The sequence below is a fragment of the Hipposideros armiger genome, unplaced genomic scaffold (assembly GCF_001890085.2).
Source record: "Hipposideros armiger isolate ML-2016 unplaced genomic scaffold, ASM189008v1 scaffold_131, whole genome shotgun sequence".
Classification (NCBI taxonomy): domain Eukaryota; kingdom Metazoa; phylum Chordata; class Mammalia; order Chiroptera; family Hipposideridae; genus Hipposideros; species Hipposideros armiger.
This window is the reverse complement of record NW_017731481.1, coordinates 68,089-85,268: the sequence shown is the minus strand read 5'-3', so window position 1 is coordinate 85,268 and position 17,180 is coordinate 68,089. Positions and strand designations below refer to the sequence as shown.

The 17,180-nt window shown below is 38.9% G+C and overlaps 1 protein-coding gene and 1 long non-coding RNA gene across 2 annotated transcripts in view; one reads left to right on the top strand and one right to left on the bottom strand.

Moving 5' to 3' along the window:
• Window positions 1-13,636, top strand: part of LOC109386287 (uncharacterized) — a 123,276-nt gene extending 109,640 nt beyond the window's left edge. Inside the window, exon 3 of the long non-coding RNA XR_002124769.1 lies at window positions 13,236-13,636. This is a non-coding gene — a long non-coding RNA (uncharacterized LOC109386287). The remainder of the gene's footprint in view (window positions 1-13,235) is intronic.
• IDO2 (indoleamine 2,3-dioxygenase 2) overlaps window positions 1-17,180 on the bottom strand; it is a 56,955-nt gene that overhangs the window by 14,678 nt on the left and 25,097 nt on the right. The window contains exons 2-6 of the mRNA XM_019649290.1: window positions 13,740-13,835; window positions 5,496-5,615; window positions 3,206-3,324; window positions 1,955-1,969; window positions 440-539 (exon numbers count right to left, since the gene is read on the bottom strand). Of these exons, the coding sequence (XP_019504835.1) occupies window positions 440-539; window positions 1,955-1,969; window positions 3,206-3,324; window positions 5,496-5,615; window positions 13,740-13,835 (450 nt within the window). The remainder of the gene's footprint in view (window positions 1-439; window positions 540-1,954; window positions 1,970-3,205; window positions 3,325-5,495; window positions 5,616-13,739; window positions 13,836-17,180) is intronic.

Here is a 17,180-nt window from a genome sequence, read left to right as displayed (position 1 = left end):
CTCCCTCCCTCCCTCCCTCCCTCCCTCTTTCTCTGCATTCCCTTTCCTTAGCTCCTATATATCACTCAGGTTTTAAATTTAGCAGTCATTTTCCCTGGTAAACTTTGCCTGACCCCTTGACCCTTCTAGATTAGGTTTTAGATGTCTTTTCATGAAACACTGCATTTTTTCCCTTATTACCCCAGATAGTCCATTCTCTAGATCAATGCTTGTTTGTTGAAGGCACCAATGGTCAATTCTAAGTTTTACAAGAGTTGGGGAGGGTAGTGTCTCTGCGGGCTGGAGCTTAGATGTCTTTCCTCAGACATAAAGCAGTAGGACAAGGCCTATGCTCATCTGTACTGATGAATTCACTGACGGGAAAGGGACTGGGTGGGAAGTAAAGCTCAAACTGATTTCTTATTTAGAAAACAAACAAACAAGTGAGTGAAAAAGATACCTTAATTCCAGGCACTGCTGCTTTCTCCACCAAAACAGTCACCAGGATAAAGCCACGTAGGCTTTCTCCCCCAGGAAATAAGACAATGGTGTCCAGGTTACTTGGGAAGAAGATGACCATATGGTTAGAGAGGTTTGGACACCATGAGTATGCATGGCCCATAGGTCCCCTCAGTGTTACACAACTGTACTTCCAAGGTAAAATCAGTGAACAGCATTCTCCTTTCTATAGGAAAGTCCCAAGGATGGGCATCTACCTTCAGCAACATTCAGAAAGGAAAGAGAACAGATCTATTCAAGCCCAAGTTCAACTGATCTGAGGACTTTTAAAGTCTAGCATGGCCCTGATAGTCCCAGACCATACCCCTAAAGGAACAGCTGAAACATGAGTGGGCAGATGTTGCTGATTCTTCATAGGGCCAACTTATGGCCTATCACACCATTCCTGTCAGGAACATACATAGTCTCAGAGCTACAAAGACTACAAGCAACAGCTAATTCCTTGTTCCTTTTTTATTTCTTTTTTTTTTTAACAGATATAAAACTATGGCCCAAAGAAGGAACATAGCTTGCCCAAGGTCATACAGCTCCTTAGTCACAGGAGCAGGTAGAGAGCAGTTTCATAAATCAGACTGGTGTTCTTTCTAATCAGCAGTTTTGTTTTGTTTTGTATAATAGGGTGAGAACTGGAAGACTGTTACAGAGGGATCACTTTTAAATGACCTGTGATCATATGGATTCAAATATCCCAGATGTGGATCCAGTCTACAAAACCTAAAAGCTTTATTTCATGAATTACTTCTGCCTCGAACATATTAAATATGATAGATGGAAGGAAACAAACACAAAAGAAAACTAATTCAGGAATTCCACTGTTCCAGCAGTTACCTTAGTGTGAGAAATGGTGCCTTCCTCCTACTATCCCTCCATCTCCTGAGCTACAGTTTTTATACTGAACCCCTCTACTGAGCTGAGGTTTGGTGATGGGAGAGGCAGTGTCAATTTGGAGGTTCAATTTGGAGGCTCACTTTGCTCTGTGGGGAAAGAGGAACCTAAGTATGTCTGGGCCAGACCTGCCTCACAAGCTCCAGTCCATGAAATAAGATATTTCAAAGAGATTCTTCTGTAGCTATATGAGTCACTGCCTGCCATTTGACCTTTCATAGAAGTTATGGTGAAATGAGAGATCGTTTTCTGATCATTAAAGAATTAGTGAAGTTTTTTTCTTCTTGTATTGCATTTTACTTGTTTTATTATATACAAATTGGAAAATATGGTAAAGAAAATTAATTTCCTAATCCTTACAAAGCAGAGGCAACCACTGTTACATTTGGGATTATTAATTTTTGGCATATTCTTTCGAGTCTTATTTTTGTGTGCATTTTTATATAGCTTATACTACTATACATACAATTTGAAATGTTTTCCTTGGTTTTTTTGTTTTGTTTTGTTTTACTGTAAGCTTTTAAAATTAGCATGGATTTCTAAAGTCAGTGAAGGATTTCTGAGAACTTACCCAATGTCCAGGGGTCTAGTCAAATTTCAGTGAATGACAACCACAAACAGAAAAAGAAAATAAAGGAACAAATAAGTTTATAAACCAGATATGTCTTCTAGGGTCACATGTACACAGGCAGACACTTTCACGCTCAAATGCACATGCACACACACACATCCAAGCACACTTTGGATGTCACAAGATATCACTAGACTATGGGCCACTGTGTGACAAAGAGTGAGCCAAATCTCAACTCCTGTATCTGCCCCAGAACATTTAGCCTGTGGCATTATGATAAATCATCTCACTCCTCTTATATTTTCTAATTACCACAAACTCATATTTTTGTTGTAGATCTTCTATTCCTACTCACCTTTTAGCACCTACTTTAGATGGAGTTTCACCCTCTCACCAAGCTTTTTCCTGAATTTTAAAGCCTGAATTGATATAATTTCTTTGACATTCTAAAGGTTTTATTGTTTGTGTCACTCTGACATTTGTCATATACTGCTTTGTTTTGCAATTTAACCACTTTTATGTACTTTGCTTCCATTTCTTTTATTTCTGCACTGCTCTTAGCTCTGTGCTAGGTATATTAAGAGACTCCAAATACTACTACTACTACTACTACTACTACTACTACTACTACTACTACTACTACTAATTACAATTTCCAAGAAGAAGAATAACTACCAAATCACAAGGCTGTGTCTGCATCTCTGGGATTAAACTAGCCCTGCATTCTTACCTACTGGAAAGGTAGCTTTTCATTGTTGTATTTTTACTTTGCCACCCCAGTTCAGTCATTTTCCCCTTCAACCGTCCACACTTTTCACTTTCTCTTTGAATCAGAGATCAGTTTATTAAAATATTTTATGTCTTGGCCAGAATCATCTCTTCACATATATTTATTATTTCTTTCTGTCCAAATTCTGAGACAGATTCAGCACCTTTCTAGGGGAATATTAGTCACCAATTTTGTTATTAAAGCAGAGTTGGTCAAAGATCATAATTCATAATTATAGAAAACATAAAATCCCAGGGCTCAGAAGTCCTTAGAGAGGTGAGATGGCCCAATCTCACTTCCTCCAAAGGGCACATCAATTAGTCTTAAATGATCTGTTGTTTATTAAGTGCTTAATTCTTTAAAATATGAACATCTTTAATCACAAAAGAGCTGAAAAAACCTTGACCTTCCTGGTAAGGAGAGTACAGACTGCCCCATATTGAGTTTCCATCTGTTCAAATCCAAAGCTCTTTCTCTTTTACCTTTCAGGGTTCCTTGTAGTCCAGTTTGTCAACACCAAGTCTGAGTGGACCAGGATAGGAGGGAGCCCCAAGTTCCTGGAGACTTCGACAAAGGGAAGGGCAAGATTTCTTGGTAGAACCTTTTAGATATCAATTCAGACAATTAGCATAGTCTAGAAAGAATGCAGAAGAGGAAGCAATCATGGCTGTCTTTTATTCCAGCAATTCTAGGGTAGAGAAACAACTTTGGCATGAAACGAATTATCTGGGTGATCTGTGCACACATACACCTCACTCTCACATTTTTACTGTTAGCAACCTAGTGGAATTATTGTTTATGAGTACAATCAGAAATGTATGTAGAAAATTACAAACTGGAACACACACATATACATATAGTATAAAATATTACCTGAATATTGACTATTCAAAGAAGGGCATTACCAAATGTTTAAGCATGAATTGGAGGCTGAGTTGATGAGCAGTAGGAAAAATATCATTTATATATATATATATAGATAGATAGATAGATAGATAGATAGATAGATAGATAGATAGATAGGCATATGTGGATATGCGTCTGTGTCTATAAATCTAAGAGATTATATATATGTATGTGCATCTGTACACACCATATATGCGGTAGTGTATGTTTATGTGTCGGTCAGGGAGAGGAATGAGGAGGATAGAACACTTCATCCTGTGTGGCAGCTGACTCTGTCAGTCATTTCATAAGTCAAACCCAATAACAACTTCAAGTAAGTCACCTCAAGACGGTTACCAATCAACTCCTGAGTTATCTGAGGAATACTCTGAAGAGCCTTATCTGCCCACAAATCCAGAAAAGCTACTCAGATCCATGGAGGGGGTCGCTATTTGTGGACAAGGCTAGTCTAGATTCAAAAGAATATTCTTATACTCCCTTTCTTCCACTTCCATTTTTATTTCCCCTTAAGAAAAAAAGTATCTATTAAAGAAGCCCTGCTTCTGTCTTTGTTTCCTTAGATGTTTAAATAGGTTTGGGGCAGAACTAGTTTTTTTAGGTGAACCAATGAAGAGCTTTAAAGAGTTTTAAAATTCAAACTCAGGTCAGCGTCCCTCAGGAGGCAGGAGATGAGGAAGGCAGTGCAGCAGAGAGGTGTCTACTTAGTTGAAAAGTCAGAGGAGATTCAAAGGAAGTAAGAGACGATCCAAGTCTGGGGGGGGGGTTAGGGGGTCACTGGGGCCTGGAAGTACGTGGACACATCTTGAAGCTGGAGACTCTGTTTCCTGTCACCGTTCTCTACCCCCTTCCCCAATTTAGGACTATGGTTTGGAAATCAGATGGGGGAGAGAATCCCAGTGGGATGTTCTATAGTGTGCCTAGATTTTAAACTTTCCAATATCAAACACATGATTTTTTAAAGTTAGATGTACTGACATTTAAAAAGTCTGAAGCAGCTCTATGCTTTTCTTTTCGCTCCTTTCTCACTTTCCTTTTCTTCCTCACTGGGAATCTCAGGTGTTTACTTGAGAGGTAAGAGGTAGGATCAACCAGGCAAACAAAACAGGCATGGGCTGCTCACTGAACCATGGGGAATTGGAACAAGAGCAACTCCCTGATTTCTAGAAAAGGTACATTTATATGAAATGGTCCTTTATACTGCAGTCAGTGGAACTGGGAGATTTCATGTCTCAAGTTTCAGGTTGAAACTATAAAATGTTATGCAAAGATTCAGAAGAGATTTAAATGAATTACTAAGAGATAACCCAATAATTAGTAGGTAACAAGTAGTATTAAACAAAAATAAAAATTAGTGCTGTAAATGTCAATGTGTGTCTCTGGGGGAAGGAGGTTACATTAGGGCCTAGCCTTGGATTTTCCACTAATTTGTTATCTGACTTTGGACTTCTGTAGTCCTCAGCTGTCTGTAAAATGGGCACAGCATAGCTCTACTTATCTCATGGGATTGTGAAAATTGACCGAGATAAATTATGTGCAGAGGAGTACAAAATGCTATAAAATGTAAGCTATCGTTAAGGTTTTTATGAGATCTCAAAACTTGCTCTCAGATGCAACTCTTCCAACATTCTTGGAACAGGATGTCAGAAAACAGATTCAAAAAGCTACCATTTCTAAAGAATATTAACCTGGTAGTTTGGGGGGAAAAACCTTTCATTTAAATGAGCGCTTTGTCTTTCCTTCAACTGACACACAAAGAAAAGAACAAGAAGGACCCATTTTCTAGGAAAACACTGGTGCCAGGCAGAGAGCATGCTCTAGGTGCAGCAGACCTGCCAGATACAAGACAGGCATCTGTTCATCCTTTACCTCTACGGGCTGTGTCTCTCCTTCCTGCCAGACATATCCCATGGTAATAAAACTCAGGACCAAGTGGGCCAGGCGCTGTTCCCGGTAACTCCTGAGGAACTGGCAGTTCAGGAGGGGCATCTGTTCAAGAGAATTTCCAGAGATTATCAGTTGCAGGGGTACAGGGCGGGGTGGTGGGGGGGTGGCCACAGGGGTTCTGTGACTTGAAAGGTTCTTTGGGTGTAAGGAACAGGTTCTGTTTCAGTGAAGGAACAACGAGCTTCCATGCACATCCATTTCTCCCCTGATCCCAGGGCACTGCAGCATAGGAGGAGCTATCCCAAGTGATGTTGTTCAGGATGTACCCCATTCAAGCCCCCAAACTGTCCCCATAGTTGTGCCGGATAGACACTGGTCTCTATTACTGAAGTGACCACTTGGTTACTGTGTTCTAAAATTATTAACTCCCAAGATTGCCATCATTTCTTTTATGGGAGACCCCCAACGGCGACTTTTACAATCCCCTCTTTTCAAAGCACCTCTGCTGACTTGGTATCATTTAACTCGAATAATAACAGCCCTGTGCTGTGAGCAGAAATCTCTCCGTTTAATGCATACGTAAAAAACGAGGCGCCATGCAGTTAGGAATTGGACCAAATCCCTAGAGGGAGGTAGCTGAGTTGGGCCAAATTGTTGTTTATCCCTTGTTTAAACACTCACACTGACCCTGGCTAGGTCTCTTCACCTCTCCACGCCAGTTTCCTCCTTGTCAAGACGTGTCATTGGAAGGTAGTGTCCTCACTGAAAGCAACACCCTGTACAGGAACTAGTTATTACTGACAGCAAAGCCTAAACAAATAGTAGTGTCCTCACTGAAAGCAACACCCTATACAGGAGCTAGTTATTATTGACAGCAAAGCCTAAACAAATAGTACCAGTTTCTCGGTTTTGTCTGGGCCAGCCCTCCTGTCTTGGTTGATACCAACAATCCCTGAGTCCCAGCTTCCAGGCACAGCTACCTTAGCTTACCTCCTTTCCCCGATCCCCTCCTCATCTCTAGACACAGCCTGATCTAGATCTTTCCAGGTGTCCCTGTCTGGGGTCCAGGGGTGTATGGGTGGTGGTGGACATCTTGTGTTTCTCTTTAAGCTACAGGCAACGCCAAGTGGGCTAGGACCCAGGGCTCCTTCGGCCCAGGCCCAGGGCAGCTCGCACTTGAGCCTCTGTGACAGAATCCTTCTCCTGCTATCCACTAGGGGGCAGCCTTTCCTTATCTGTCTGCATGTTTGTTCCTCTTCCAAAGGGGCTCTGGGATAGAATAGCCAACTTAACACTCACTAGGCGTGTGAGGGTGTGTGTGTGTGTGTGTGTGTGTGTGTGTGTGTGTGTGTGTGTGGCAGCTGAGATGTTGCACTTTAACAGAAACCAGCCTGAAAATTAGTACAGCAGTTATTTATTCAGTGCTTATTCTAAGGCTCTTACTCAAGAGTGTCTAAGGCACAATGCTAAAAACTTCTCACACAGGATTTTTCGTCTTCTCCAAAACCTCAGGTCAAAACTGAGAGTCACAGAGGAGAAGGTATTTGCCTAGGGTCACAGAGCCAGGAGGAATTGAGCCAGGGTGCTACTTCAGTTCTGCTGACCACAGCCCTGATCTCTCAAGTCAGCACTCTCTGATAAAAATACGAAAGACACAGGGATCATTTTAAATTTTCTAGCAGCCACATTTTAAAAATAGTCAGAAGAAACAGGTGAAATTTGTATTAATAATACATTAATAATGCATTTTATCTAGGTCAATATATCTACAATATTGTCAACATCTAATCAGTATAAAAATATTGAGATATTTTACGGTCTCTTTTTATAGTAGGTCTTCCAAATCCAGTGAGTATCTTCTCCATTTGTTTTAGCCACATTTCAAGTGCACTATAGCCACAAGTACAGTCTTAGGGTAAAGGAATAAGGTTCAAACTGAGAATGTTTCTCTTGGTTAGAGGTTATTCTGAAAGAAAAAGCAGTTTTAGAATTGTTTAACCTGTATCCCATGAAAACCACTAGAATATGAGGGCACAAGTCTCGGGCAGTGATTATATACAGTTCTCATGTAACTCATCCTTATAGATCCCAGTTGCATCATATTCCACAGTAACTTAGGACAACTCTACCCCCCACCCCACTCTTTCATGAAGTTATGTCATATAACTGCAGCACAGTTAGATTCATTTGTCATTGTCTGCATTCCCTCCCTGAACCCCCAACATTCTGGTTAATTTTTTAAAATTTGCATACAATTCACTCTTTGTGATATATAATTTTGGGGGGTTTTCAAATGCATAGAATCATATACCCACCACCTGAGGATAATACAGAGCAGTTATGTTATCATCAAAATTCCCCATTCATAGTCAACCACTCCTTTCCTCTCAACCCTTGGTAACCAGCGATCTGTTTTCTGTTCTTATTGTTTTTCCTTTTCCAGAATGTCGCACTAATGCAATTATATAATATGTAGCCTTTTGGATCTGATATGTTTCATTTAGCCCAATGTATTTAAGGTTCATCCATGTTGTTGAATAAACCAATAACTTATTCATTTTGTTACTGAATAGCATTCTACTATATAGCTATAACTCAGTGTCTTTGTCAGTTTGGTCAGGACCATAGACTAGGAAGCTTATAAACAATGGAAATTTAGTTATTACAATTTTGGAGGCCGGAAATCCAAGATCAAGTTGCCAGCATGGTTGGATTCTGATGAGAGCCCTCTTCCAGGTTACTGATTGCTGTCTTCTTATTGTATCCTCATATACTAACAATAGTGGGCCAGAGAGCACTCTGGGGTCACTTTTATAAGGGCACAAGTCTCATTTATGAGAAATCCACCATCGTGACCTAATTACTTTCCTTGTCGGTCAGATTTATGTGTCAAATTGACTAGGCTAAGGCATACCAGATTGCTGGTAAAACATTTTTTCTGGGTGTGTCTGTAAGGGTGCTTATAGAAGAGATTATCATTTAGACTAGTAGACTAAGTAGATCTATCCTCAGAAGATCTATCCTCACCAGTTTGGGTGGTCATCTTCTAATCCCTTGAGGGCCTGAATAGAACAAAAATGTGGAGGAAGGGTGAATTTGCTCTCTGCTTGAGCTGGGACAACTGTCTTCTTCAGGCCTTGGACGTTAGTGCTCTTGGTTCTTTGATCTTTGGACTTAGTCTGGGACTTAACCCATTGGCTCCCTTGGTTCTCAGCTTTCCTGGACCTCTATCTTGCAGGAGGCAGATAATGGGACGTCTCGGCCTCCATAATCATGTGAGCCAATCTCTCATAATAAGTCTCTTTACCTATATCTATATCTATGTCTATATCTACAGCTATATCTATATCTATTTATATATAAGTTTTATCAAACAACATGGTAAATGTTTAAATAAAAAAATTTATTGCAATAAAAGACAGTTTGCCATTAATCCCCCTCAAAATATTCCCCCTCACTTTGAACATGCTCATCCCATCATTCTTGCCACTTTCTGAAGCAGTTCTGGAAGTCCTCTTTCATAAGTGTTTTTAGTTGCACTGTCATGGCTGCCTCGATGTCCTGAATCATTTTGACTTTGGGGAAGAGTCAGAAGTCACATGGTGCCAGATCCGGTGAATAAGGCGGATGAGGACACACTGTAATGTTTTTGACAGAAATTGACATATACCAGAAGCGATGTGTGACATGGAGCGTTGCCATGATGGAGGATAATTTACGGCACACTTGAAAACAGACCTTCTCTCAACCATGGCTCTCGTCCAACTGACTGCACTGAACAAGTTGAAACTTGTCACACACTGTTACTAAGGTTGGACGCTCCACTTCGTGTATTGAAGATCCCTGCCTTTCTGTTGGATGGCACTCAGCAGCAGCATTCATCATATTTTGTGATCATAACGGGAAGGCTTGGTGTCACACATAGCTTCTGGTACCACAATTTCTGTCAAATAAAAACACTGTGGGTGACTACATCCACCTTATTCACCAGATCTGACACCATGTGACTTCTGGCTTCTCCCCAAAGTTAAAATGACTCATGACTTTGAGGCAGCCATGGCAGCACAACTAAAGATACTCATGAAAGAGGACTTCCAGAACTGCTTCAGAAAGTGGCAAGAATGATGGGATAAGTGTGTTCAAAGTGAGGGGAAGTATTTTGAGGGGGATTAATGGCAATGTATCTTTAACTGTAATAAATTTTTTTTAATTGAAATATTCACCTTATGTTTTTATCACATCTTGTGTGTGTGTGTGTGTGTGTGTGTGTGTGTCCTATTAGTTCCATTTCTTGTGAGATCCTTGACTAATAACACCTCCCAAGGGCCCAACCTCCTAATACCATCACATTAGAAGTTAAGTCTTCAGCATATGAATTTGGGGGCAACACAAACATTCAGTCCATTGTACTCAGTTTAACTGTTTCCCTGTTGAGAGACATCTTGGCTATTTCCAGTTTGGGTAATTATGAACAAAGCTGCTATAAACATTTGCACATAAGCTTTTCCATGAACATAAATTTTTAATTTACTTGGGTAAATACTTAGGAATGTGATTGGTAGGTCAGATGGTAAATCTATGTTTAACTTCATAAAAATCTACCACCTGTCTTCCAAAGTAGCTGTACTGTTTTACATTCCCACCAGCAATATGAATTATAAATGAGCCTCTTTGGGGATTTGATATTGCAGTATTTGATATTGACAGATTTTAAAAAAATTTTAGCCATTCAAATAGGTGCTAAATTGTCTTTTAATACTTATTATTATAGATAAATAGTCCTATGTTAAGTATAAGTAACTTATTTTTATTGTTTCATGATTAAAACTTGCAAAATTTTCTTCTTAAACTAGAAAATTTTAATTTTTACCTATTGTGTGCCCTTCCACTGCCATTGTCTTTCTGATAGAAATACTCACATTAGATCTGAAAAATTTTGTTCTTATATGATTGAAGTTTGCTTTTCTTCCACCTACACTACTCTGCTTTGTGAGACCTCTATTTTGTAGAATTTGGATCATTCATTTCTCTTCTTCATATATTTTTATTTTTGTGATGGCTGGCATTTTTAATTTTTTTGCTTTATGCTTTATGAAAAGCTTTCAAGGAATTCCCTAAATTACAATTTTTTTCTATCATCAATGTTTCCTGATTAATTTGGGTTTATATTGCAGATTTTGTTTGTTTGTTTGTTTGTTTCTTTGCTTCACAATGGTTTCTTTTACATAGAAACTTCACTTATTCATATATTTTTATGAAGTAAATATAATTAATTAGACATCAGTTAATTTCAAATTAATTTTTAAAAATTAATTAAGGCATTCGTTTTTTTAATTATTTAATTTATTGGGTGACACTGGTTAGTAAAATTATAGATTTCATGTGTACATTTCTAATATATGTCATCCATATATTGTGCTGTGTTCACCCTCATCTTTTGTTTTGTATGAGAGGCCATTGGTTCTGAATGTTTAGTCCCTTTCTCATGCTCTTTGACTTGTTCATTCTCTTCATTACCTTTGATAATTTGGGGTTATTTTTTCATGTTTGGGAATGGAGGTCAGTTATATCAGGATTAGTAGCTGATATAGCTTTCCTTATAATATTTTCAGAATACTGCTTAGTTTCCGTTTGTAGAGCTTCCTGGAACAAGTCAGTTGCCTGCAGTGTTTTATGGCAGAAGGTTAGAGGAGGGTGAATTTTCCTTGAAGAAGATGGATGAATCTATGTCAATGAACAATTGGGGCTTTGTAAGAGCAAGGTGGTTGGCCTGGGGATACTGTAAGATTGAAACTGAAAATTCACTTATTTTATTGTTTATGCCAAATAAAGACCCTAAGAGAAAAAAATGGTAATGTCTGGTCCTGAAAGCCATTATGTTTGCTTCTCACGACTGATTTCCAATTGATGCAGTCTCAACCTCTGGTGGTCAAGTCTTAAAAGTAGTTTTATCTAGTTAGATGTTTTATAAGTAATTACAAGTATAAAGACTGGCCAAAAGTATTGTATTATTTTCCTAGGGCTGCCTCAACAAATGAACACAAACTGGGAAGCTCAAAACAATGGAAATTTATTCTCTCACAATTCTGGAGGATACAAATCAGAAATTAAGGTGTTTGTGGGGGGGCAGGCTGAGTGGCTCAGTTGGTTAAAAGCTCACTCAAGAGTGCGAGCTCTGAGCAACAGGGTCGCCAGTTTGATTCACAGCCTGAGCTGAGCTGCCAACAGGTGGCAGGATGGCTCAGCTAAAAACAAAACAAACAAAAAAAAGGAATGAAATTAAGGTGTTGGTAAGATTGGTTCCTTCTGGAAGCTCTGAGGGAGAACCTGCTCTATGTTTGTCTCCTAGTTCCTGGTGATTTCCAGCAATGTCGGCCTCCATCTTTACATGGTGTAGTTCCCTGTGTGTCTGTGTCCAAACATCCTTTTTCTTATAAGGATACCAGTCTTACTGGATTTAGAGTACACCCTAATACAGTATAACCTCGTTTACTTTGACTACATCTGTAAACACTTTCTCTTCAAATAACCTCACACTCACATGTTCCAAGTAAACATGATTTCTGAAGAGATACTACTCAACCTAATGAAAGTGTCAGGGGAATAATTTAACTGTTGTGCTAAGCTGTTTCCCCAACTCGCATGTTTCCAGTGGACAGAAGTTTGCTGGACACTCCTGGCCTTTTCTCATTGACACTTAACATATGAGGAGCACAATTCAACAAGTCCTTCATTTTACTTATGGCAGTTTAATCAAATAAAGCCTGAGAAAAGCCAGGTAGAAAGGACTGTGTAGTTCACAAACTGAACTTGAATCTGCCTTCCTGCAAACTGCCCGATTCTCTCTTGTTTCTATGCCCTACAACTCTGAGATGGGAAAGAGAGGCTGAGGGGGTGAGGGGTGGGAGGGAACATCTCCTTTTTGCTTTGGTTGAATGCTTGGCACACTCATTTGTGGATCTGTAGGATTTGCTTAATATGGTACAAAAATCTGTAAAGTTTTTATTCCATCATTGGTATTTTCTCGTTTTCCTGCACTACAGATATTTTCTTACTTTCTTATTTTTCTTTGTATTTCTTTGGTCATGTTAATGAGCCTTTATGTGCAGCAGGAAAATAAATTCTCAGGCATAGTTAGCCATCTTCATAGACATTGGAGACAGTTTCTTACATCTCTTACAGGGTTTCTAATCTTGTGACTGCATGTGTCAGGCATTCAATATGTGTTTTTTAATGAATTTTTCATTATAGACATTAAATATATGTAAGTCAATGAAAAAGAATTTTGGAGAGTAAGAAACCTTTCTTATATCTTTGAAATCACATGGCACTCCAAATGTAAGATTAAGACAGATGGAAAAGACTGGTGAGAAGTATAAATATATATTGAACACTATTGTGATATATGAAAAGACTTTTTCAAAAGTCATTTAGTCTTCACAACAATTCTGAGACCATAATTTCTCTAATTTTATAAATAAGGAAGCAGAATTACAGAGGTTAAGTAAGTTGTTCAATAGCTACTAAGTGATAAAACCATGATTCAAACTCAGGTCTTCCTGAATCAAAATCTGCATCTCCCTATTACATCTTCTGATTATTCCTGTGGGGTAATGTCAGTTCTCCCAGGACCAAGAAATTTCACTGTCCCTTACATACTCTTGGGAAATATTTCTCATCTTACCCCATATGTATTTACAGTCTTATCAATTATTCCTGCAGAACCTGACAATGCTGATATTATAACTCAGAAGCTCTCTTCATTCAGCTATTCTGTGAGACCCCCATGGTAAAATCAAGGCAAACTTGCTCAGAGGCAGAGGAGCACTGACCACACGACATGGAATGAGGACACGGGTAACTTCTATGCTTGTCCTTCCCCAGCTGGATCTTATCCATCAGCTTGCTCACAATTCCCAGCCAGATTGTCTCCTTGTTTTAAATAACTATTTGTTGAGTGCTTAATGTGTTCCAGGAATTGTTTTTTGCGGGCTCTGGAAATTTTAGGGAAACACGTGTCAAATCAGGAACAAGTCATTCTGCTCTTGACGAAAGGCAAGGTAGTTTTGTCAATAAGCTCAATAGCAGTGATTGGCGTCCCTGTGTCAATTGACCCACTCCACAATGCTGAGAAAGAAAAGGGACATGAAGATTTAAATAAGATGGTGATAAGGGGTTACAGAGTAAAATAAAAATTTATATATATATATATATATATATATATACCTTGTTCACTTGAGCTCGAAGCTGGTGACTTTCAATCAAGTGATGAAGTTTGTTGGCGATTTCCATCCAAGGCCGGTAATGATCTGGAAGTTCTTTCTGCATTCAAAGTATAAACATTTCATTATTTTAGACCTCTCTGGGGAGCAGCTTCGGGGAGTAGCTGCTTTCAGTTTCAGTCTTATGATAGAATTTAGGCCAATTCAGTTGAACAAATATTGAGATTTCACTATACACTGGGCTCTGTGCTAAGCACTACAAATACACAGATGACTAACATAACAGTCCTTGTGCTTAAGGAACATATGGTCTACTACGAGAGAAAAACATAATCAGATATATCCCCAAATAAAGTGTTCAATTACTGATGTGCGTATAAGCTTAAGAACTTGCAAAGAGGAAGAAGTTGTTAATTCTATCAGCTGTTTTGGGGAATTAAAGGATCGTATTTATAGAAATATGATAGTTGGGGCCAGGTTTAGAATCTGAAATTAACTTTTCCAGGTAGAAATTTGAAGATGGGAAGGCAGTAAAACAGAGGGGCTAGTGGATAAACAGAGATAACTGTGCTTCTTGGGACTACACATAACTCAGTGTTACTAGAAATATAAAGCTCAAGAGAAAGGATGATGGAAGATGATACTAGAAAATCAGTTCAAATGTGCTTTTTATAGACTACATAAGAATTTTCTCTTTATGTAAGTTGGCCCTACTATTTTATTTGAATTTAAGGAAGTTAATTTTGTTTGTAGGATTTTAAGACATTCAGTTAGATTAAAAAGCCTTTGAAATACTGTTCAAGGACTAAACTCAGATAATGACAATGAATTTGGAAAGGAGAAGGCATGTATTGAAAAAATATTTTGAAAGTAAAATTTAAATGATGTAATGATTAAATTTAGAGGTAGAGGCACTAAAGGCAAAATTATTCCTACCCAATAGCACCCTTTGTGTGCCCACACTGGGCCCATGGTTTAGCCAAGTGAACATAGCATGGATTTCAGTAACACTGACACTATCCCAAGAAGTGGCAAACTACACCTATTGCTGTAACAACTATGCTCATTTATTTACATTACTGCAACAGAACTGAGTAGTTGCAACAGAATCTATACGGTATATAAAGCTTAAAATATTTACTATTTGGCTCTTTAAAGAGAAATGTTGCCAACTCCTGACCTATACTATGTTCTGGGCCTCAGTTTTCAGAGTACAATCTGTACAGCTGAATGTCGTGTCTCTGAGTTAAGAAATAGAGGAGATGAGAATGATTTCCATGTTTATGAATTAGATGACTGAATGAATTGGTGAGAGCACAAATTGAAACAGAAATGCTGGTGGAAGTCAAAGAAAGGGCATAAAGATAGTGAATTTCTTTTTAGATATACACAGCCTAAAATATCTGTGGACTGTTAAAATATGACTATACACTGGGCAGTTGAGTGTACAGTTTGAAGTTCAGGAAAGCATTAATATTGAAAATATACAACTGGGAAGCATAACTGTAGAAGTTATGTGTCTTGTGGTTAAAACCACAAGATCGTCAGAAGTCATTTTGGAGAAGCTGCAAAGTGAAAGGAGAAGATCAACACAGATACTGGAAATTATTTACAAGGCAGACAGAGGAACTGATTCAAGCAATACAGCTCAAAAAGACATTGAAAGAGTTTCAATGAGTCAGAAGAGAATTATCTTTCAGAAGACATTAGGGGCTTTCACAAAGTAGGGACTCATCAGAAAGTCAAATGTATCATTAGAAAATAAAATAAAATGGTCCCCGTTGAAAAGAAAACAAAAAGTAGGAAGTCACTAACACATATTAACCTTTCACTTCGTATGGTATAGAATTTTAGGTCAGATTCCTGGAAGCAGGGTTCAAATTTTAGGGTGCTGAGGAAGTTAAGAAAATAGAGACCAAAAATGTAAATTACTTCTTCAGGAGAGCCCTAAACCATTAGTAAAGGAGAAATTTGTGTTTCAAAGCTATCTCCATTCAAGAATGAGAAACTGAAGCTATTTATAGTTTGATACTGTAAGAGGGAGAGATTAAAAAGCAGAGTTGAGAATGCTAATAAGAAGAAAGACAGATTTATGATAAACTGACTCTGAACTGGCAACTTGGATTTTTGTCTCATCTATATGAGGCATACATGTGTTTTATGAACAAAAATTGAATGCCATTACAGAGACAATGGCATATAATCTTCATCAAAGAAAATCAAAGATGTAAAGTCATAATATTCAGAAGGTCTTTTAAAGTGGGTTTGAAGAATTTATAACTAAATCATCACCTCTGTTCTTCCTGTTTTGATGCCTAGATAAGGAATCCTATCCTAAGAATTACATTCTGCTGGATTTCTGCTTCCTGACTTACATGGAAATTCTTAAATACTACATTTTGCCTCAGTCTAGGCCACACTCTAGTCTTTAATGCTTACTTTTTTATTTCCACTTAGATTGCCAGAGAAATCTTTTTTTTTTTTAAAGATTTTATTGGGAAATTGGGGGAAGGGAACAGCACTGGGGAATCCGGGGAAGGGGAACAGACAAGTTGCTGTCCCTCTGTTCTTCAGTTTAGTTGTGGAGGACGTCACTTCACTGGTTCATGTTGGTATTATCATTGCGCTCTTCCTGAGTGAGGCAGATCGGTCGCCAGCTGGCGGCTGCTCATGCTGGCTGCCGGCCACACATGGTAGCTTATGGCAGCCCACTGCAGCAGAGGCTGCAGCCTACACCGTGGCCAGCGACTCACGGCAGCCCAGCTCCAGATCAAGCTGTTATTCACCATCTTAGCTGTAGGGGGCAGAGTCACTGGCCCTCATGTGTGATCCGAACTGGGGCCCTGCTGCTCAGAGCTGGCATCCCAAGCCAGCTCTTAACCAAAGAGCCACTCAGCTAACCCCAGGAGAAATCTTTCTTGTTCTTTCTCTTTTTCATCTTCTCCCTTCTTTAAAAAGTTCTAATGTTTTTACTTCTGTATCACATCACAACACAAGAAAACCATGAACTGTGAGATCCTCTGGGCTCCAAATATGGTCCCCAGTTCAGCAACTTCATCATTGCTTGGGAACTTGTTAGAAATGCAAATTCTGGTGCCCTCCCACAGACCTGCTGAACCAGAAACTCTGCAGGAAGCCCAGCAGCATGTGTTTTAGCAAGCCCTATAGGTGAAGCTGATGTACCCAAAAGTTTGAAAACCACTAATGTGGGAACCTTGAAAGTGATCAAGAAGGCGGGGTGGGAGGGTGGAGGGTGGGGGTTGGGGGAAAAGAGTTAAAGATATTTTGCAATTCATTAAAAATGAAAAAGGAAGACCTTTTGGCTTTTCCTCTAGAGCAGTGGGTCTCATCCTTCCTAATGCTGTGACCCCTTAATACAGTTCCTCATGTTGTGGTGACCCCCAACCATAAAATTATTTTCGTTGCTACTCTATAACTGTAATTT